Source organism: Clinocottus analis, unplaced genomic scaffold (genome assembly GCF_023055335.1).
Source record: "Clinocottus analis isolate CAN_PGR_092001 unplaced genomic scaffold, fCliAna1.0.p SCAF_27, whole genome shotgun sequence".
Taxonomy (NCBI): Eukaryota; Metazoa; Chordata; class Actinopteri; order Perciformes; family Cottidae; genus Clinocottus; species Clinocottus analis.
The window spans coordinates 3464341-3488155 of NW_027176009.1; the positions used below are offsets into that span (position 1 = coordinate 3464341).

Below are 23815 nucleotides of genomic sequence, written 5' to 3' on the forward strand. Positions count from 1 at the left end.
AGGGGGAAATATGTTTGTAGCAGCAACAGAATTAAACATACAAATATGAAGTATGGAAATTCTCAATATACACAATATAATTAAATAGTAGAGCAAAACATATTACATTTAAGAAAATTAAGTAATAAAGAAAATGCAAAAATGCAAAGTATGTACACTGTTTATAAAGGGTATATGAAGTGTATATAAAGTATATACAGTAAAATAGAAGTATATACAGTGATATATAAGTGGTACTATGGTTATTGAAGATTTAATTGAAGGACAATCTGACCAGAGATAATTTATTGTAAAGTCTTAAGGCAGGAATGTTTTCCTGTATCCTTGTGACAGTAGGTGGTGGAGAGGGTGGTCCGGGTTGTCCAATATGGACAATAATGTCTTCAGTGTCCTCTTCTCCACCACCTGCTCTGGACAGTCCTGTTTGCAGCCAATGATGGAGCCGGCCTTCTTAACTAGTTTACTGAGTCTGTGGTAGTGCAAAGCACTGGCCACAATCAACTGGAAGAACATCTCCAACATATTGCTGCACACATTGAAGGATCAAAGGTTCCTCAAGAAAGACTGCTGTCGATGGAGACACCCAGGAACTAGTAATCCTCCACCATGTCCACATCCTATTCCAGAACACTCAGCGGTTGTGGAGCCGTCATCTTCCTCCTGAAGTCGACTATCATCTCTCTGGTCTTTGGCACGTCAAGAAGCAGGTGATTTCTACAAGCCCACTTCACAAAGTCATCCATTACTACCCTGTACGTCTCCTCCCTTCCATCCCTAATACAACCGACCACTGCAGAGTCATCATGTTTTCTAAAGTGATGCCCCGGTGTTGTTGACTTCAGAGAGGTACAACAGAAGCAGGTCATGCAGGAGCAACAGACCTCAGCCCCGCAGTGATTGGAAGCGCTTTGCTACTCTTCCTCCTCTGATTGGTCCGCAGCATCGCCCTCGTTCTGGGGCCTCCAGCCAATCACAGCGTCGAAAAGTTGTGCTGCGGAAGAGGGATGAGAAGGAGATGGCTGAGCTTAGATAGCCCTGTGTTTGGGAATATCTTCACCATGGACCTTCTCCGGAGGAAAGAGGGGTGCGCAGGACGGCTGCTGGTCCTCGCGCTGGTGCTCGGCTCGTGTTTCGGGGCCGCGAGCTGTTTCGGACAGAGCCTCGACAGCGAGTTCACGTTTCTGGTGCCAGCCGGAAGATCCGAGTGTTTCTTCCAAACAGCGATGAGGAATGGTACGATGGAGGTCGAATATCAGGTAACTGTGTGTGTGTGTGTGTGTGTGTGTGTGTGTGTGTGTGTGTGTGTGTGTGTGTGTGTGTGTGTGTGTGTGTGTGTGTGGCCAGCAGACCTAACCCCTCAGCACGTCCACGTGTACGAGCCAGCTGCCACAGGCGTGCACGAGCGACCCAGGATGGTGATGGCTACAGCTGACGTGACTCCTTGAGCTAGCTAAACGGCTGTTTGCATTATATACGATGGGCTGCAGCTTCAAACTGGAGCTGTTGGCTCTTAGCAGTTCATGTTTCCCCATTATCTTCATATCGTGGGAGGTAACGTCACCAATCTAACAACATGAATCGGGTTCTTCAGAAACTAGGGAGGAAATGAATCTGCAACGCCAAATCAAACTATTTATCGCATCTTTTTGTGCAAGGTTGCAAGAAAAGGGAGGCACGTGCTTCTTCACTGAAGAAGATCCGTGTTAACAAAATGCTGTCCAGGAAATGAGATAATACACACATCGCTCAGGGTCACTGTGTACATGACAGGCTGTACAAGTGTGTCTGAAAGTTTCACATCCTGGTGTGTGTGTGTGTGTGTGTGTGTGTGTGTGTGTGTGTGTGTGTGTGTGTGTGTGTGTGTGTGTGTGTGTGTAGGTTTACCTTGTTCAGTTTTGTTATCTCTGTTTTGAGCTGTCTATTTCTGTGCATATAAAGTCAAAATGAATTGCATATGTTCACAGTTACTTGGACACCAGAGCTGATAGGAAGAACAAGTCCCCATATCTGTTGTCTAAAGTTGAATCGGGCAGTAGTTTTAGTTTCTCAAAGGTCAACAGCCGAGTCTTGAAGGTCAACAGCCAAGTTAGTTCATAGTATTGATTTTCAGGATGCCAATTTGATTTAAGAGCCAAAGGCTCTTTATCTGCATGGTGAAATTTCCACTGTACTGTTTTAACTATAAATTATTTTCCATGATACATTAATCTGAGTATTTTCTCCATTTATCATGTAAAATGTTTGAAAATATTGAAAAATGTTCATTGTAGAGTTGAGGGCAATGACTTCAGATTGCTTGTACTCCAAAACCCCAAATATTATCAGTTTACTTTCACAGAGATAAAGGAATTAGCACATATTCACATTAGAGATGCTGGAATTTGTGTATTTCTGGTATTTTTCTATTGGTTGACTGTTTCAGGCCTACTTTTGCCTACTTAAATCATTAAAAAAAAACACATAGCAAGACAGGAACACGTCATCTAATGTAAAGTTATATTGTTAACCAGTGTGTTTGTTTAATGGGTGAGTCCTAAGCTAAGAGACGGCAATACGCCCTCTCCTAAAAGGCACTCGTCGTAATCTCACTTGGAAATGTTTGTTTTTGGGGGGCGTCCTGGTGGCCGAGAGGTTCAGAGGACACAGACACTGTTACTGCGCTGTACCTGGTACCACCCAAGCTGTCATACTCCTGTCACTCTTCACATACAGTACTGTATGTCTATACCTCTACTGTCACTATCTCATGAAGACAAACTGGCAAAAATGAATCAAGACATTTTTTTTTAAACTTCCAAAAATCCTTATCTAGCGTGCGTTGTGTATTTGTGTATGCACATTTAGGTGATAGCGGGTGCTGGTATGGATGTAGACTTCACCATCATCTCTCCAGAAGGCGTCCATCTCATCATCGAGTCTCGACGCTCTGACGGAGTCCACGTGTTAGTGCTACCTTACATTAGCCTGAATTTTGGTCATATTACATATGTGTTGGATCTGTCACTTTATATCTGACACAATCTCCTTGTTATTTCAGGGTGGAGGCCACGGTGGAGGGAGACTATCAAATCTGCTTTGACAACAGCTTCAGTCGCTTCTCAGAGAAGATGGTGTTCTTTGAGATCATCATTGAGGGTCAAGGAGGAGATGTGGGTGGAGATGAGGAGTGGCCGGGGCTGGTGGAGCCTGATGGAAGCCTTCTGGAGTACAAGCTGGATGACATTCGGGTGAGATGCTTGTTTGAGTTTCTGCTTAACGGAGATTAGTTCACTATGCAGCTAACCTCTAAATACAGCCCTGTTGTCGGCAGCTATACTCAACTGATGTCTGCACAACATCCAGGTAACAGGCTTGTTGTGTAGGTGCAACCCAGTTTAGATTGCAAACATGTTTTCATTATGCAGAAGTAGTATGAATACAGCTTTTTTCAGGTTTATATATGTCACCTTCCACCTGTAGTTTAGGCCTCTGGGCCAAATACTGTTGAATATAGCTTAGCTGTTGAAAGAATGAAGCTCACATTATTCTAAATGTTTCCTATTGTCAGAAAATCCCATGGAAAAACAAAACCAACGACCAACTAATCCAACTAGCACATATTGTCTGTTTGGCAAAAAGCCTGATATATCTTATTCCTCTGTGCCATAGAGCTTCACTGTTGTTCAAAACCTATTAAAGGCACATCAGTGAGCCACATCGTTCCTCTGAGGGACATGTTCCTACATGATGACGAACACACGTACTGTCGTATCTGAGTCAATCCTACATCCTGTTGCTGTAAATACTCCAGTTCAGAGAGCATATAGTTCACCCCTGAAAATAGTCCCCAACAAATGCCTTATTTAATCAATCAACTAAAGTAACTTATTTAGCCTCTCTTCTTTGTGAAACTATCACTTCAGTGGGAACAAATGGATGTTGAGGCCACAGGCAGACTGGGGAAGTGGGAAAGTATTGAAAGACGCAGTTGTGGTTTTGATCTCCTCGCGAGATCTGCTGACTATATGGAAAATTTAGAATAACGTCAGCCGTGACCTTGAACTGATGTGTGTGTGTGTACTAGAAGACTCCTGTTTGCTAACACCAGCTCGGCAGGGAGTCGGACGAGCCGTTCCAAACTCACTGTGACCCAACATGATGATTTAGCACACAATCCAAATCGGCCCAGAAAATAAACATGTCCGCTAACGTCGACAGATGCTGTGTCCAGAGTGATTTAAAATGCGGTGAACCTTTTTGAGTTTCTGTCTCTCGCTTCCACTTCTCTCTTTATTACAGCCAGCGCTTTTTTTTTACATCCCTAAAACTTTCCTCCCGTTTTCCTCAGGAGTCCATGGACTCTCTGCACAAACGCCTGGAGCGCAGCCGGCACATGCAGACGGCGTTGCGGGCGTTCGAGGCCCGGGACCGAAACCTTCTGGAAGACAACCTGTGGAGGGTTTCCTTCTGGTCCTGCGCCAGTGTGCTGGTGATGCTGTGCGTGGCCTTTACGCAGGTAAACGGAGCACCGGCTGGACACATACGGCACTTTGAATCTGTCGCGCTCCAGCCTCATGCCGTCTTTGTGTGTATTTCTCCGTTTCCAGGTCTACACGGTCCGTAAGCTGTTCGATGATAAGCGGAGGGTCTGCACATAGTGTGACTATTTTGCCGTGGAAATAGAGGAGAACAATCAAGTACAAGATGTTCAGCTGGTTACCCATTCAGACTCTGTGCTATTATTTTTGAATTTAGTCGACACGAACGCCAGCCTTCGACATCAGTTTTAATGGATCTTACGTCTCAAATCTTGTTTCAGTTCAGCTTGTGAGCAATAATTAAATATTATTAGATCATGAAGGGTAACCAGATGAGGGTTAAAGATGGCCATTTCATTTAGTGCCTTTTAATGTCAAATATTATCTCAGACCATTGATGAGATGCATTTTAAAAAGGCACTGCCTGCAACGACAGAACGGTACATATTTTTAGCGTGTTTGTGAAACTGGTGAGAGGGTTTTAGAATATTTTGTGAAAGGGGAAATTATCCTCACTAAAGGTTAAAGGTCGGTTTACAAGTGATAACAATGTGCAATAGTGTCATTATAGCGTAATTGTTCTTCCTAAAAGTTAAAGATCTCTCCATCATGTTAGTGAGGTTTCCCTCTGACTGGGCGTTTCCATGGTTACAGCCGTGTTGATGATTAGGTCTTTTGAGGTGTGTGTGTGTGTGTGTGCATGCGTGTGTGTGTGCGTGTGTGTGGCTTCTGTTCGGTCTTTTCGATGATCAAATTTTTCTTTTTCTTTTTTCCAGATGTTTGTTTCAACAGAATGTGACTTTTTGACTCGGCTCAGACCGCCATTGAGTGTTTTTAATACATAATAAGAACAGGCTTTCATTATATATTCAGTAGAATAAGTAAAAATCAGGTTTACATGCGAATCATTGATATTAATAAATGCATTTTTTACACAGGAAATGCTTGGTCTGATGTCTTCGACGAATAAAAAATGGTGCCACAGATTCATCTTTTAAAGTGTGCTCTGATATGACTCGCATATTGTGCATGTAAATCATGAGAAACCTTAGTGCTGTTAACACTGTTTCATGATCTAACAGCATCTTTATTTGGTGTGTTTTGTATATTTTATACAAGATTGTTTTGTACATTAAACATTATATTTTCCTTAGACCCTTAGAGGAAGCATCAGGAGTCTGAGACTAAACGTGTTTAGACTTTATTCTGCTGGAGGAGCTCCCCCTAACGTCTGACCTTATCTATAAAAACACGTCCAAAAACAGCTTTGACATCATCTGACATTAAGTTCAAGTATAGAAGTTAAATATCTGACTTGATGAATAGTAATATCTGAAAGAAAAAAAATGAATTTGAGGAAGTGACTACACTGAGGCATTTCTGCTTTTATATTGAAGTGTAAAGTGACACGTGGCTGCAGGAACTCATGAGTTAAATGTGTAGTTCATAGCAATAATTAACAGATTTTTACAGTATGAAGCAATATAAAAAACATTGTAGGCATGTTAATTACAATAATATAACGTACAACAACGAGGCTAAAGAAAAAACACCTGATTATACGATTTCTTGACGTTTTAATTTGACACATGGTTTCCACCATTTCCTTGTTGACTCATCCACCTTCAGATTTGGCAGAGAGGAATTATGAGACAAAGTACTTCAATAGTACTTATTATGGATTACATTAAATACTAGAAATGTAGCGTAAGCTTAATAATACACCACATCAGTTACACGCCTAACGCATGATCCAGCCATATCCATTGTCATAATCCTGCATCCTTCCCTTCCTTAATGTCCAATAAAAAAACAAAGAAGCAGCCGTTTCAGAACGAGGACACGGGAACAGCTCTAGACAACAAACGCTTCGGTACACCTGAACCTCTGAAGCCACGGCTCTTCCAGCTCGCGAGGACTGAGTCCACGTCAAAGTGCTCGCCATCTGAGTTTCCTTCACCGGTGGTTGGGACGAGATGGGACGTGTGGAGGTCGCCTGTGGGAGAAAACCATGCAAAGACGTCTCTGCTCACTTTCTGCTCCCAAGTGGACGAGCAGCAGCTGACAGACGGCACGGAGAAGGAAAAGGCCTCTGGAGCACGGGGGTGATTGCATCCCTTCAGTCAATCCAGCGCGGCTCTGAGCAACGCTGTCTTTACTGTGTGTTGCCATTGGCAACCGCGGTTACCAAGGTAACCCACAGCTCCATCATACGGGGAGGAAGGAAGGAGGGGGAGGTCATGCCAGGCTGCACACAGGAAAGTGAAACGTTCTCGTTCTGCACGGCTGTCTTCATTTGGCTATCATGCAAGTCAAAAGGGCCTGGCTTGAACTCTGTTGTGTAATACTCACTGAAGTGTACGCTGACAGTCACATACGGCGACAGCAGGTCCATGTACTACATATAGTACGTGTACTACATGTACTCCATGTTCACTGTTGTGTGCGTGGACAACAAAACAGACAAAGAAAGGCTTGGCGGTGCATGAGAATTTGAGGAAAGAAATGAAGCCAAGAATGTCGAACAGCAAGAACAAGCGGCGACCACCACACCTTCTTTTTCTATTCCTTTATTGAGTCCATCCCTTTACACACCTTCTGATGGCCCTTTTTCAATCGTGAGCCTTTTTTTTTTTATCATTAAGGTGATGAGCAATTACAAAATATGTTTTGCTCAAGGCACTTGGATACATATGTCTTTACGAATGAGCAGGTCGGAGGTCACGGTCGGGACTTTCACCTGAACTACTGCAAAACTATCACGAATACACTACAAGACACCTGAGCTTTCTTTCTTCTCACTGTGTCTCATTTTAATTGGTCCACAAGAGAAACACTAAAACCAATAACTGAAAGATCTCATAACGTAATTAGCCAAAAATATTGAAGCTTACAAAGTCCATTGGTCAGTGTGAATTTAATAAGCTCATTTGAAAGCTTTGAAAAATCTACCAACAATGAAGAAAGAAAACTTTATCGGAAAGTGCTGATAACTGAATGAGGTGCTTAGTGTGTAAGATTACTGACAAAACGTTAGCAAGTACACAACTGACAAAAACATTACCACTAAAGTAGTTTTCTTACCATTATATAAAAGTTGTGAATCGTTTTAAGACACATTTCATATCAAATGAAACGGCAAAAGATGACTTGCTGGTTCATAATTTTAAAGTCAATAACGTCATCAAATAAATCCCTTTTCATAACACTAAATGCAGAGAATGTCATAATATTCTTTGTTAAAAAAGCTACCAACACATGAAGTCAAAAGTACATATATAATGTTTATGAAATGCACAGACTGAAACAGCATCAGATTACCAGTTACAGTATGACAACGTTTGTAGTTCTAAGAATATTCATGAAAAATGATGACTATTTCTGCTCAGGAGAAAAACATGTAAACAAAAAGATTTTTTTAAATTTATATATATATATAAATTTGTGTGTGTCTAGTCAAGCAGGGAGGGCTCTGAAGGACGTATGACAGTGGGTCGGTTGGGAGCAGCCGGAGGTCTTCTGCTGCAAGAAGAGAGGAGGAGAGGGAGAGGAGAAACATGCAAGGAATAATATCATCAGATAGTCATGCACCAAAAATTCCCAAAACACCAAAAGCCAGAGCTTCCAGGACAAGGCTTCACCAGCAGCAGTCCCAATTGTCCCAACAACTTCCATCAATACCAAAGACACGACCGCCATCACATTGTGTGTGTGTGTGTGTGTGTGTGTGTGTGTGTGTGTGTGTGTGTGTGTGTGTGTGTTTATTGTACCTGGGAATCCCGGGCGGCAGTGCAGGAGGCACGCGGGCCGGCCTGGAAGGGACAAGAGGCATAATACCAGAGTTAGGATCGCCCGCGTAGGCCGTTTGGCCCGGTGGTCGCGAAGGCACGGGCGGTCCTCCGAATGCCGGCGAGGGGTTGAGAGGAGGTGGAGGGCCCGGGGTAGGCCCCCTTACCGCTGGGGGTCGGCTGGGAGGGGCCGCCGTTGCTGTGGCAGGGCGGGACGCCGGTGGGGGACTGACACATGGAGACAAGGCTTTTGAGTGAAGACGGTACACGTGTTCGATAACATTATAGTTTTATGCATACATTTGATTGACGACTCATGCAAAGGTGATGCTTATAGTGATGAATTATTATTAAATGAAAGCACATATTATTTGAGAGTAATTTGAGAACATGAAGCAGAGGCTTTTTTGGTGTGTATGTGTAAATATGTGAAAAAAATAACGTGATGCTGATTAAGAGATAAAAGTCTGCAAGCTGCTGACTGAATGCAACATAACTGTTGTGCATCGCCACGACAGATTCTTGATATTTTAAGCCGATGGGGATTTTGTTTTTACATAAACACATAACAGCTTTTTTTTTTTCTCCACCAGGATATGTAACAATCAGGACACGGGACGGTAGAAACATCAGCAGTGGCCTCCTGTGGCCAAAGTATATATTGGTGACTTCACAATACCTCAAACGTAGTTTACCATGTCTGCACTCTGGCCTGTTGCCACAGATACCGATATGTCTGCAGTGAGCTATTATCGGCCGATGCATTTGTGTTGAATCAGGTTTGTCACCTTGGGTCCTTCGGAATCCAGTTGTCGTCTACTGGTGGAGGCACTGGGGTAGAAACAGTGGTGGTGGTGATGTCTCCTATGAGGACCAGCGCCTCTTTCAAAGCATGATACATCCTCAGCATCTCATCTCTCCTCTGAGCCTGCTCTGGCGACTCCTCCATCAAACTGCCCTGGTCCCCGGCCGAGTACAGGTAGGCCAGCAGCTCAGAGTGGATGAAGTCCTTCGCCTGCAGATGGGAGACAAAAGGGAAGTTAATAGGGAGACAGAAAGGCACCCATGTTATTGATAAAAGATCTCATATCGCTGTGGATTTAGAGTGTGACAGGTGGTAAAAAACAACAACAACAACAACAACACAGAACACGTACACTGTTGATCATGAGGTGCATGATGGTCTTGGGCATGAGGTCTCTGATGGACTTGTTGACGATGCCGATGTACGAGTCCACCAGGTTGCGGATGGTCTCCACCTGCCGCTCCAGCTGCGGGTCCATGGACACCGTGTCGCTGGGATTCATTGCATCTTCGTTCTCAGGCTGGAGGAGATCAAGACAAGAGAGGGGGATGTGAGGGGACGCAGACGCTGAGATGTTTGGTTGGCGGGACCCCTTCAAATGTATTTTCACCCTCAGATGGCTATGAACGATGGATTCCTCCATGGACACACCGTTGTCTGCACATGTTAGACACTATTTTGTGAGGCATCAGTTTGTGCACTTTGTTCTGGTTTGAAATGAAAATCAATGCACAGTGACGATGAAGCAGAAATCAGAGTTTTTCAATTAAATCAAATAACAAAAAGTATTATTTTTTTACTTTAAAATGGTGGACTGATAGACCATTTGCTGTTATAAATAAATATGTAAGAACTTAGGGCTGAGCCCACGACCACTGCTTCAAAGTTTGTCCACAGTGCAATGCAAACACAGTTTAAGCCACATTATGTATTTTTTTTCAGCCTTTCATCCACACTAAACCCGTATTTTTGATCATGAACAACTACTGGTTGTGGGACAGTGTATTGCCAAGAAAAAAATGTGCTCTGCAAACGTACTCTGAAAACATTTACGTTGAAATAAAAATACAGAAAAAAAAAGAATTAAGTTTAAAACCTTGTTCACAAACTAATCTTACCCGAGTATATGCAAACAGCTGATGGATCTCTCTGGTAAACATTAGTCACAATGTGCTGTGTATCTTTAAATATACCTTACAGCACATTTCAATAAATACTGGAATCCTTTGTAATTACAACTTGTGAACCACCCGCAGTATTTAAAGTGTGAATGCGCTCGTGTGTACCTGGTCCTTCTCTGGGTAAACACCAGCTCTGAGGAACGAAGCCTTCCAGCTGTCAACATCCTCCTGAGTGTCACATGCTAGCTCAATCTGACGCAGGTCTTTATACACATTCCTGTAAAACACACAGACACACAAATTAACCAAATATCAGCACAAACACCTTAAAGACGATTGTTTTATAGAAGGTCATGGCAGCCACACCTCTGTTCAGTATTGAAGATGGCAAAGCCATGTTTGCTGGACATGAAGCCCTTCTCCACATCTCTCAGCTTCAGGTTGTCCAGAGGCAGCATGTACTTCTTCTCTTTCTCCTAATAAAACACAGTAATGCAATGACAAATATAAAAGAAGGCCGACGAGAGCAAATAAACCGTCAACTCACCAGAGGAACTTTAAGTGAGTTCGACAAGATCCTTTGACACAATGATGACGACAGACTTACTGTAGCGTTATAGTAATAACTCTTTACTTTCCTCAGAACTTTTATCTCTGAAAACAAGCCCCATTCTTCACTTTCACATAAAATAGGGCGAGTGAATATACACCGGCATTCACTGTCCCGTAAGCAGCCTCACCTCCTCGTCTTTGTACCAGGAGAGAGACTCAGCAGTCAGGACGAACCAGTAGTCCTTGGATCCCCCCTTCATGATGCTGATGTTGATCGTGAGCCAGCCTCTGCGGATCACCTGCATGGGAGAGCCCAACAGTTGAAGAAACTACACACGAGGGGTAAAACATATGTACAGAAAGCAAACAGACAAGCAGAAACACATGAAAGACAGAGTATAGTGTATGTACATCAGCATACAGCACAACAGTCATGCAGGTGCAGCAGTATTCTGCATGAAAAGAAAAAGAGCACAGTGCAGTCAGATCAACCCATAAATACACCACAAACGTGGAGACTGTAAAGACATGACGACAGGCTCCATGAACATCACCTTCTCTGCATCCCTCTCTGTGTCAGACTGACGGACAGGAAGACAAAGCCAACAGACACACAGGGATAATCAGAGGTGGAAGCAACAAATTACTCTGTTTTTTGTTACTGTAACTTAAACAAAAATACTTTTGATTGTAACTATTGTACTTCGCATCAGTTCCAGTATAAACAAAAGTCACATGAAAAAGTCCCGATAAACCAAAATTCCACCTGCTGCACAGAAGGAGCTGCAGGTGTGTCTGCAAGAGGGCGGAGCTCCACATTGTGACGCTTGAGACATGATGACGTCATAAATGTTTGTGTTTGCGGCACAGTCTTTGGTTCAGAGGCTGAGGCCACTTCAGGCACATTCACATCAAGGATGACACACGCGTTATAGCAGCATTAGAAACGGCATTGTTGTTCCTCGACATTGTTAAAAAATAACGTTGGGTCTATCTGAATGAATGAACCAGCTGGTACACATGTTAAATGATTCTGACCCGGACAGTGAGGGCACGCGGGGTCTCACCAACATGTCCACATGTCCACATGTTCACATGCCCACATGCCAACATGCCAACATGCCAACATGCCAACATGCTCGGTGGATCCTCCAGCGGTGAGGTTTGTGTTTAAACTTCTACCTTCAGTGAGACATTTGAGGACTTTCTGCTGTTATAGACTGTTTAAACCTGATGTGACGGTGGAGCCTAATTCAGTCCAAAACATTTGAAGAGCGCAGTGGGACGAGTGGACTGGTTATACTGGGACACAGAGAAGACTAGTGAATTAGTTATACTGGGACAAAGAGAAGACGAGTGGACCGGTTATATTATGCTTTGAAAATGAACGGATGGAGGAGTTGAACTCAGTTCCACTTATGTCTGCGCACATGTATTTGATAGTTAAATAAACTCAATGGTCGCACATCAATATACACCAGAGAGTCTGCAGGCTGACTCTTTGGGCTGAAGTGGTCACTCCTACCATGAATTTCACTGGCTACAGCTTACTTTTTGACCCAGGCAGGTTATTTGTTTACACCACTGTGTAAGAATCGGAGACATAACAAGACATGCTACTTATGTTCCACCATATCCATATGAGTTTCAGTATGAGAAGAAAATAGTTTTGGCATGTTAGCTGGGTGGGAAACTTTCAAAAACTGGAAGAAATGCTGCCATCTTGGAACATGGTATCCGGTTCTCATGATGCATCGTTGAGTGAAATATTCCCGCTTCCACCTTCTTCATTAAGAAGCCCAAATCTTGGTTTTTCCACATTGCCTGAATGACCGTTGAGTCCCCACCCACCCAAAGAGGAAGTGTCAAGAGGTGCAGGAGGTACGGTACTTACAAGAATCTCTCCCTGGGCCAAACATAAAAGCGGGAACAGAGGAGGAGAAAGAGGAAAGGGAAATGAAGAGAAAAGACAACAGGGGCACAGACAAGAGTGTGAAAAATGTGAAGCAACAAAAGGGCACCGATGACAGGAGAGACAGGCTGAGACATCGACAGCGAGAACAAGAAATAAGAGAACAGCAGGAGAAAGCGGCTGCTATGACGCTGCAGTGTGAGCGCTTCATGTGGCGTGTCTGTGGAAACAAGCGAGGTACCTGATTGGGCATGACTCTCTTCTTCGTGGCGTTAGCAGTCGTTCTTTGCTGAGCACTGCAAGAGAAAGATTCAATACCTTAAACTCTGGTGTCACATCCGTGGACGAAGGGGCAACCGAACAAATGCACATGTTATTATATGGATAGCACTGTCCCTGATGATTATTGTTTTCTTAGTTAGTTTGGTCTATATGTTGCTCATTTCATACAGCTGACAGCGGAAAACGTCAAGATTTTATGTCATGAATGGCAAGAAAAGGATCAAAATCTCAAATTTCAGGAGATGAAACCAATGATAAATAACAGCACATCAAAAGTTGCAGATTAATTTTCTGTTAATTGTCTGCTCAGTTAATCTCCTACTTCTGTTTCAGCTGTAGATATTTGATCCTAATGAAACTATTTAATAATACGTATCTTGAGTAACTTACTTGGCAAATCCAATGAAGTCCTCATGATTAGTGTTGATGTAGGAGAGCTCAATGTCAATCAACAGCAACACCTAAGACACAGATCATTAAACATGTTATGTACACAAAAAGGTGAAATTATACAAATGTGGGCTGCTTCTTTCACACACACACACACACACACACACACACACACACACACACACGTGCACACACACACACACACACACACACACACACACACACACACCTGGTCTTTGGTCTTGCTGTCTCTCTCTCTGACATAGGTGGTGACGATCCGCTCTGTCTCTTCTCTCAGTCGAGGGTAGGATCCCAGCTGTAGACCCACACACAGACAACAAACACACACACACAGTGCTGCAGGTACCAAGATTACAGGACACACATCTGTATAGACTTGCACAACACCGCAAACACTAAGTATCCTCATAAGCAGCTACACCCAACCACTGACAGCAGAGATGCAGTACATAAACACCTTGAGGCAGGACATTTTGACACATTAAGACTGTGGAGGCATGCACGAGTGAGATCCATATCAGCTTGAGATTACAATATGGATGTTGTGATCGCTATCAAGCAGTTAAAAAAATGAAAGAACACAGTGAGCATTCATTCGCACAGTATCATCTCAAGCTGATACCGAGTCTCAACAAATCAGGGAGGAAATGGGGAAAAAAGATCAGGTTAAAGTCCAGAAAGAGATGAGGGTTGGGTAGGGTCCGCTGGAGTTGGGCTTCAGGGGACGAGGGGTTGCATTGTTGGTGTCAGTGGGGCAGAAACAGGTGTATCAGAGGATGATTACGTCGTCCCTTGACAGGACAGGGTGGGAAACAGCCAAAAGTTGTGCCAATTTAAGCAGCCAAATGTCTTACTGTGAGAGCAGGGATCTGATTTAATAAGTGAGGCAGGATGAGGGGTTGTTACGTAAATCACCAGTTGCAGTGCTGATTGGGTAAGTGGGCTGGTAGGGATCCAGGATCAGAATGGATTCGTCATTAGGGAGGGAGCCACAGGGAAAGGTGGGCCGAGTAAAGCCTTCGAGCAGCGGTGACGGGGAGCGATTAACAATCGGAGACAGTGACAAGTTAGTTGATTAAGTTTTTGTGAGTCCCCTTTTCTTTCTTTGACTGCTCTTCATCACTCATTTTTCTTTTTTCCCCTTCACTCTCTCTCTCTCTCTCTCTCTGTATTCATCTGTCGCTCCGCTGTTCCCGTTTACCTTTTCAGTGCACTTCCTGATCAGGGTGACAAGCTCGTTGACAACGAGGTCGACACATTTCAGACAGGGGTCTTTCAGCTTAATGATCTGCTTTTTCACTATGGCCTCAAACGCCAAGTCTGGGGTGAACAGGCCTGTCCTGTGGTGAGGCATCATGGGAGTTGGAGGTTTAATGTCAGGTGAAGGAGGAGGAGGAGGAGGTGTAGCACGGGCCATGATGAGGGAAAAGGTAACAATGGCAGAAATAGTAGTTTGGGGAAAAAAGATAGTGTCTCAAAAAGGAAAATAATGATGATGGAGATTGAGGAACATGAAAAAAAAAACAGGTGTTTAGTTAGTTCTACTTCATGTGCAGAACAGAAACAAGCTGCAGGTGTTTATCACATTTTCATCTTCCTTTTGGCTGCTTACAGCTTACAAGCCATGCCAGTATCACGATTCGATGGATGGCAATGTCAGTTTGTGGACCACTTTGGTCCAGAATAAAATACCTCGACAACTATTGGATGGATTGCCATATCATCTTTACAGCGCCACCATCTGGTCCACATTTTGACACAAACCAATGTTTTACTTTGATCGTAGAAATTGTTAGGACGCTAACATAAGATGGTGAACATCGTCATAGCTGCTAACCATTGTCATGTCAGCGTGCCGATTGCAGCATGTAGCTCAAAGCATTACTGCGGCACTAGTTTTGTTTGAGCTGTAGCCTAAAACCAAGCCTGCAGCTTGTTTTGTAATGAACCTGTACAGGGACATGTAACAGCCCGTCTGTTTCTAACCACACAGCCTCTCAGAGACACAACTCCAGCCAGGACATTCAAGTACATCCACTGATGTTCATGCAAGTGAACGTCAAAGCAGGACCATAAAAAAAACTCAACCTTTCCTTTTGAATTCATCCCCTTTTTTCCCCATTCCCAGATGCCAAAACGATGTCCAAAAGGACATGGCTGTAAAACTGGATCGGCTGCTTTCTACAGCAGCTGCCTCTGGCCGCTCTAAAGTTGACTGGTCTCTGTGGCGTGTATGGAGTACAGGTGTGGCAGCCAGGCAGGAGACCATGCAGTGATACCTTATTAGTGCACTGTCTGAATGTGTTGATGAGCTCCTGGATGACCAGGTCGATGCATTTCAGACAGGGCTCTTTCAGCTTAATGATCTGCTTTTTCACTATGGCCTCAAACGCCAAGTCTGGGGTGAACAGGCCTGTCCTGAAGGACATAGAGACAAGACAGACATGGAGACGTGGAGCAGGAGAGGGGAGTAGAGAGACACGAGAAAGAGACAGGCACACACTGACGAGGACCAAATGAGCAGTAGTGAAAGAAAAACTGGAACAAATAGAGTGGAAGAGCGCTGTAAGGCTAACAAGCAGCCAGGGAGACGAAAGAAACAAATTAAACGGATAAAAGAGAACAAAGACAGACGGAAGAGACGGCACACTTAAAGGGTAGCTTTGGTTTGTTTCAACCTGGGCCCTGTTTCCCATGTTTTTGTCTGAATGACTAATGGGGACAACCAATTATTTTATTTGATCCCGTATTGAGCGACAGCGCTGCAGACGGGAGCCGCTGAATGGCCTGCAATGCATCGCCCGGGGCAATTCCTCACCGTCATAGTACATCCACTAAGAGTGCTTGTTTTTGCCACTGGAAGGCTCAGATTGTTATTTTAAGGGTTGGCAAACCTTTTAAATATGGTGTGTTACATTTTCTTGTTAGTTGGTGTGCCGTACATATCAACAGTAACACTAGGTTTAATTATGACACCACATCCAAATTGGAATCTACAACGGATCTGTAATTTTATTCCACAAAGAAACATAAACAAATACAAATTATTTGAGACCACTGGACAAAAAGGGTCCCAATCATATAAAGGATAGTCCAGTCTTTGTGGAGTGTGTGTATGGGGTAAAAACATAAAAATAAACTACCGTACAACTCCGAAAGAGGTCATTTGGCACGCTGATGAGAGAGGGAACTTTAGCAATTGCAAGAATCTCTCTTTTTTAAGCGTGCCTAAGGTTGCCGACCTCTCCACGACATTCCTTGTTGCCAGTGCGAGTTGCAGAGAGGAATGCCGGTGTTGTCAGAGCGTGTTGTGTTCGAGGATAGAACGTGTGGCATGGCACCATCTAAAAAGTTTTAATGTCATGTCTGTATTGAGCTGTGATGGATTTCAGAGAGACTTTTCCAAGCGAGACTCACAAAAACAAACAGGCCAGATGAAGCTAAAGCTGAAGACAAATATTCCATTTCTCTGCAGGTTACTTTCCATAAAGTTCTCAGACACTTGGACGCACTTTTCGTGGACGCACGTTGACCGTGAACAGTTGCTCTGAGTTACATTGCAGCCCGTCGAGCGCCTGCAGCGCTGTCGCTCAATACCCGACCAAGTTAGAAAAACGGTTGTCCCCACGAGTCACTTCAACAAAAAAACATAAGGAAATAGGGTCCAGGTCGAAATAAACAAAAGTGACCCTTTAAAGGGGGACATGAAAAACAAGGCACACACTAACACCTTAAGACAGAGAAGACTGTGAGTCTTTATAAAGCTGAATGGACACGAATAAACAGGGAAGAAGCTGGAAGACTTCAAGACAGCATAGACACATGTGATGCAATGTTTTCCAGCTTGCCTGACTCCGTGAATGTTCTTGATGGCGTAACTGATCTCTCTCCTCAGCTCCTTCTCATCAAACTCCATCTAAGACACAGGGCAAAAAAAAGGCTTAGATTGTATTTGTTTTAAGCAGCATGAAGTCTCCTCATTGACCAGCATACACCGACACACGGGCTAACATGAGGCCAGGCAGTCGGGATGGATCGGCTGTGGTTTGTGTTGCCTTTCCTAGCGTTGGATTTATGAGCGCTTAGGCAACATAGTTACAGTATAACATCAGTGTTTGTAAATATTGCCACATCAGTACTGTGAATACAAAACAGCACATTATGAACTTAACTGTGAGAACACTTGTTAGAAACAAACAATCCTTTGACACGGTTGGTTTTTCAGTTCACAAGAAAATAAAAGAGAGCAATTCCTCCCCTAATGAAAAGACAAATGTAAAAATAATGTGGCTTAAAGTCAAAACCTGCCAAAATTCATAACTATCATACAATTACATTAAAAGCACTACCAGACTACTTCATTTATTAAAGATCATTTATAGAAAATAGAAAAAGTCACCTTCACTAGCTCGAAGGGGAAGCGCTCATGGAAGATGCGGTTGATCTTTGCTCCACCGGACAGGTTGGAGGTGTCCACCTGATCCCCAGATCCCTCAATGCACTTCTCAAAGTCCACGCCGAACTGCTGCACCATCCTAAACATCGCAAGAAGACAAAAAAAATGTCATCATTTCTTGAAATAATGTCTTTGCGTGTCTTCGTGTGGCGCTCCGTGCATGCACTGACTGGAGCAGGGCCTTGGTCTTGCGTGTGGGGTCGTCGGGGCGGAAGTTCTTGTACTCCTCCACCTCCTTCTCCAGTGATAACACCTGGCTTTGCAGCTTACTGCGCAAGCCTGGCAACGTGTCACGGATGTGGTTGGTAAGTTGCTGGGAAGAAAGACACAAAAGTTGTACTCTGCTTCTTTATCACCTATGACTTACGGAACCATTTTAGTGCTGCGTTTTTATTTTTTTTCATGAGTGCTTATTTAGGAGAGCATTCAGGGGAAAAAAACACACACTCACTTCCTTGCTCAATGGATGAGTGTATTTTCAGTCCAGTGCAGCACCGATACACAATCCTACCTGATTGAGGGTCTTCTGCAGGTGTGGCGTGCCCATGCGTTCGGCAATGTGTCGGTATGCGGGGTGGGACAGGAAGAACTTCCTCTCTGCAGCCAAAGCAGCGCGAATGTCTTTCTTTCCGTCGATGTCCTTTTGACTGCGGTTCACCACCCCGATGTAGCCTCAAGAGAAATACACACACCGTGAGCTCTGTCAGGACTGTTGTTCGCTCTGTTGGCAGCGTTTAGCTTTTAGCTAACTGACTGTTGAGAATTTAAAGTAAGCGTGCGTGCGTGCACACGTGTGTGTGTGTGTGTGTGTGTGTGTGTGTGTGTGTGGTCTCACCTCTGCGGAGCGGCAGTAGCTTGTTTTCCAGGATGTCTCGTGCGTCCGTCCCCTCGTCCATCAGGTCCAGTTTGGTGATCACACCAATGGTCCGTAGACCTACAGACGATACGGATGATATTGATGATACACAAGTTCCTACATTTAAATGTCAAACAGGGATTTTAGGATTTACAGATAATCTGATGATATTATTAGGTAGTTAAAGCTTTTTTTTCCCCCACAAAAATGATTGTGTATATGCGTTAGATACACAGGAAAACCTGTGAATAATAGCTGTTTTTTTTCCTTCTCTTTTTTCATGTTCGATGTCGCCGTTTCGGTGGTTACTTTTAAAGAAATCTGCTCCTCATTATTCAATCTCTCTGGAACTGTGAACCCAGAGTGAGTGAATGCTGGAACAGTAGAAATTCAGAGTTATATTTTGTTGTTTGGATGAAGTGTGTTTCAGGACAATCAGCGAGGTAAAATGTTGTCTGACTAGAGTTAAGTGGCTTTGAGGGAGCATATTCATTTTTTGTTTTGTTCGTTAAAAATTATAATAATTGTCTAAATCCCATTTGAGTTCATGTGATATATAATTACTTCAATGCTGAAAAATGTGCAAAATGTGTGTTCACCACCTTATTTCTTTAAAACGCTCACATTAGCAATAAACACAATACACAGCTGAGACTGGTTGAGAAAAGGCACGTATTTGGTGAAAGTATAAAACAATATTTTTTTATCTGATGTTGGCATTAGATGTGAAGTTAAGGGAAAACTGCTGCGCTGTAGTTATGATATATTCTACAATTACACACCTGTACTTTTAATAAAATATTGAGGATTGAATGAAAGAAGGGCGAAGGTGATTACATTTAAATACATCTCTACTAATCTTTTTCAATACATCTATGCTGCCATGAAGTCTTTTAATAATGTAACTGTTAATTATTCTGACGAGCCGGCCTCTGCGCTGAGGCAAATATTAATAGAAAGAAGAGTGATAATGGCTGCAAGATACAGCCAAAAGTAATTAGTTTTGTACCACATTAAAGCAAAAAGAAAAAAATAGAGAAATATCCAGAGAAAGGGTATCAAGGCATACAGATTAACTTGAGGCCTCAAAGTCTCACAACGTCCGCTGACCTTGAGGGTCCACCTCCTTGGATATCTTGAGGGCATCGGAGTTGGCCAGGTCCATGTTGGCCGGGGTGACGGCCAGGATCAGACAGCTGTCCTTGGTGATGAACTGCATCAGCATCTCCCTGATCTGGTGCTCGATGTCCACAGGCTGGTCCCCCACGGCCACTTTGGTCATCCCCGGAAGGTCGATCAAGGTCAAGTTCAGCACTGAGGGGTGTTGATGGGGCGGCAGGCCGGAGAGGAATCAATTAAAGATTGAAACACTTGCATCTAGAAAACAGAGTTGTGTGTGTGTGTGTGTGTGTGTGTGTGTGTGTGTGTGTGTTACCATTAGGAGAGTAGACACGGAGGTTGATGGGGATGGAGGAGATGCCCTTGTTGGATCCGGTGATCCGGTCCGTCTCCGCTTCAATCTCCAGGCGGACTTCGTCAAAGTCCACAAATTTACGCCCCTTGCAGTGGAGGAACTCTGCATACTCTGCATGGAGAAAAGAGTTCAAGACAGGGGTGAGGCCGAGTGATGGCTGGGAGATGAATATAGAAACAGATACGTTACATTTGGGGACAGATCCAGATGGCACAAAGAGGGGCAGTGCAGGAACTTTAAAGGAGTGAAATTGCATCTTTCATTTCATAAAGCATGTTGTAGTAAACTATTGATAATCTGCATTTTACTGTACTTTAAACAAAAAACATGTTTACATTTCGATGGTTATATATATAACTCGCCTGCTTTACAGTTAACCAGCTGGAGGATGAGAGGACGACGGGTGACGATGCCAGATCCTCTGGGCAGGAAGTCCCTGAGAGAGAACATGAGAGGAAAGGTTCACTACAAAACAGACCGATTTGGGACCAGGATATTATTACAATAGGTCACATCAAATGTTAAAATAAGAGCAAGATAAATCAAGCACACTTACATTTATCCCTGATTTATAATTCAGCAACATGATACTCTTTTTCGGCGAATAAATATGAACTAGGGGGAAAAAAAATCTCTGAAGCACTTTGTCTACTGAATGCGTGTCAGATTTTACCAAAATAAGAGCACAAGCTCTAAAAGTGATTCCTCAGTACACAGATGCATAATTGATGCGAGGAAAAGATCGACTTACGACCCCGTTCATTATAAATGGTGCAAAGAGAAAGAAACATGTCTCAGTTTCTCCTTCTCATCACATACATGTTCATCAGAATGGAAACTCATGTTCAATAGAGTTGTGATCATTTCCAGGTCAACGACGACACATGTCTCCAGGCTATGATGAGAAAATGTCTGTCCTTCTGTCTCTGCAGGGTCAGCAGCAGCGACTGAGTTTCAGTACAAGTTAAGCAGGCCACACACACACACAGACACACACACGCACACACACACACACACGCACACACAGTGCCTGTTGTCCACTGCTGACAGAGCAGTCAGGATGTTACACAACAGTGATTCCCATCCTCTTTCCTCATCTCTTCCTGTCACTTATGAAAGCACAACATGAATAATACGTTGACCAACAAGAAGGTTAATCAATGAAATCATTGTGTCATTCAGCCAGTAAACATCCCAACCAAACAGTCGCTGGTTACGGGCCCTTAATGTGTGGATGTGGGCTCTCCTTTTTACATGTTATAGTCTGAATCATTGGTTTCCATCTAAAGCTGAAACAAGTTGACTCATTGGTGAGTATCCACATTCATCGACAGCAGTTTTTGAGTATTGATTCATTGTTTGGGTCAAAAATGTCCCATATTTCTGGTTTCATCAAATTTTTGTCTTTTCTTCTCGTTCATCGCCTTGTGACCCATCGGAGGAGTCCCTTCGCACGGGTTGAGAACCAAAAATATCACCGAGTCGCAGCACTGACTGAATAAAACCCACTCAAGTTAAAATAAAAGAAGAAACTGATCTCACGAGCCAACGTCACCCGGCTAATTAACAAAGACGCAGACGGCTAAATAGCCTTCTGTGGGTATCTGGTACCCAGTGTGTCATATACACATGACAGTGCAGCTGGTGACATCACTGATGACCCCAGCACAAACGCATCAATGCCCCTACTGTCTCCCCCAGCCACTGCTTGGGACTCAGAGACAAAAGGCAACAGGAAAAAAAGGAGACATGGCGGGCTAATCAACATTCCCTATCTCTTGGACAACAAGTGAAATCATGGAGAGAAGTGACAAGTGTTCCCTTTTTCTGGCCACCTTCACCAGGAGATACAAACACAAAGCTGCTCCGGATGTCTTCAGTAGATTAGGCCTGTATGGCGGCTCCTTCCCCTTCCCTTCCCTAGCAGATAGATGTTCCTCGAGGCTTGTTTTAACTGCCAGACAAACTGGCTCAGTGATAATTTTCTCTATTTGTTTAAGCAGTGTGATCCTAACATATGCAATAAATGGAGCAGTTGGTTTGCCTCTGTTTCTCATCAAATGGGGTCCACGCAACTCATTCAAATTCCTTTTGACTCATTCATCAACCTCACGAAGAAATTCAGCACTGAAGGCATGCAGTGAGTGATTTAATTTGTGCTGCCTCCGTCAATACTTTATCTATTTCACAGTGACCTCGTGAAACCGGCCAACAATCTTTTTGCAGTCTACCTCGCCCTTAAAAGTAAAACATTGACCTCACCTTCGCTTTGTAATTTGAGGTCTATAAAGATGTATTTACAACCACCGTCTCAAGAAAAACAACCTTTGTCAATGTTTGACAGACTGGGCCAGTTATGAATCAGCGACTGAACAGATCTGTGTTAATGAAAAGTTATTGTTTGTCAATCTAGGAGCTCTAGACTAACATCCCTTTTTTTTTACACACACATTTTAAACCAATTTCGCCTAAGTTTTTCTCCATTTCTCAATCAACAGCTCTTTTCTTCAGCGTAACATTCGTAATTATGGACAGTAAATAGCTCGGCTCCAAAATGGAAAGAATCCGTAAAGAAAAAAAGAAAAAACGTGAGGAACTGGGAGGCACCGACACGCAGCGCGTAACCAAGTGCTTAGTTGGCGACTTTCACACAAAAACTCGGCGCGGCTTGTCTTAAAAGAACAACAAGGGCCACAAAGTACAGTCAGAGAAGGAAAACAAATCACATGCACGTCAGATGAATCCATATTAACGGTACAACCTCCCGACGAAATTCTCCAACACGGAGCTCTTCCCTGCGCTCTGGCCGCCGACGACCGCTATCTGCGGCAGGTCCAAGTTGCAGCTCTGGCCGATGGAGCTGAAGGCGTCCTGGAGTTTGTTGATGAGGGGAATTAGATCTTCCATCCCCCGGTTTCCCATCGCGGCACCTCGGTCTGCCCAGCGGGCTCTACCCTGCTCTGCTCCCTGGTCAAACTGGAGCCAAGGGGTCGCTCTCCAAACCAAAAGTTCCCAGATGTCACCGCAGTCTGCCGCAGCCTCGGTGGGTTTGTTTGATCAAAACACGAGGAAGTTCAGAGTCAACAGTCCCGACAGGCTCCAGAACACCAGCGAGCTTATTGTCTGAGTGAGTGCATGATAAAAGTAGCAACAAATAAACCAATAACTTCTGTCATCATCCGGTCAGGCGACACCCAGCCTCCGCCGGAGATTGTGGCTCCGCCCCCGGCGTCACTTCCCTCTCCCATTGGTCAGCTGGGACGTCAATATACATGTCATCAGTTGTACGATACAGTTTTTAGACTTGCAATGCAAAGAAAAATGTAAAAAAAAAAAAAAAAACTTCTGAAGGGGTTCCTTTATTTTACTATAATTTTTATAACCGTTTTTGCAACTTTTTACTTAAATTTGGTTCATCAAAATTAAAACATTAATATTGAAACCGTTTTTTCTTCTTAGAATAATTCGTCGTGTATCTAAATGCCCTCAAAAGGTGTCCTGACCTCCCTCTCGTATAACCACATGTATAATGCGTTATAATCTGCCTATAGCAGTGCATAAATAAAGTTATAAGCACTGACACAGATTAATGATGCTTCATAACTGTAAACGACCATAATTGGACCCAAATGCAACACACA

The 23815-nt window shown here is 43.6% G+C and overlaps 2 protein-coding genes across 5 annotated transcripts; one reads left to right on the forward strand and one right to left on the reverse strand.

Annotated features, from left to right (window-relative positions):
* Positions 1–980: 980 nt before the first annotated feature.
* tmed1b (transmembrane p24 trafficking protein 1b) lies at positions 981–5494 on the forward strand. The gene is made up of 5 exons (XM_068592426.1): positions 981–1256; positions 2845–2942; positions 3038–3227; positions 4328–4495; positions 4587–5494. The coding sequence occupies exons 1-5, from the start codon at positions 1005–1007 to the stop codon at positions 4635–4637; spliced, it is 759 nt and encodes a 252-aa protein (XP_068448527.1). The 5' UTR covers positions 981–1004; the 3' UTR covers positions 4638–5494.
* A 1596-nt stretch (positions 5495–7090) lies between these two features.
* dnm2b (dynamin 2b) lies at positions 7091–23342 on the reverse strand. Of its 4 annotated transcripts, none has more exons than XM_068592312.1 (20): positions 22936–23342; positions 20537–20610; positions 20136–20285; positions 19811–20014; positions 18680–18778; positions 18356–18516; positions 18015–18157; positions 17788–17923; positions 17237–17304; positions 14590–14728; positions 13597–13683; positions 13368–13438; positions 12937–12991; positions 10972–11082; positions 10598–10707; positions 10397–10508; positions 9463–9630; positions 9094–9320; positions 8288–8533; positions 7091–8036 (listed from the first exon to the last, which is right to left on the reverse strand). In XM_068592312.1, the coding sequence occupies exons 1-20, from the start codon at positions 23094–23096 to the stop codon at positions 7970–7972; spliced, it is 2589 nt and encodes an 862-aa protein (XP_068448413.1). In that variant the 5' UTR covers positions 23097–23342; the 3' UTR covers positions 7091–7969. The 4 variants fall into 4 exon arrangements, with proteins under 4 accessions (XP_068448413.1, XP_068448412.1, XP_068448411.1 ...); XM_068592311.1 differs by having other exon boundaries at positions 7091–8039; XM_068592310.1 differs by lacking the exon at positions 14590–14728 and adding an exon at positions 15668–15806.
* Between the last annotated feature and the right edge of the window lie 473 nt (positions 23343–23815).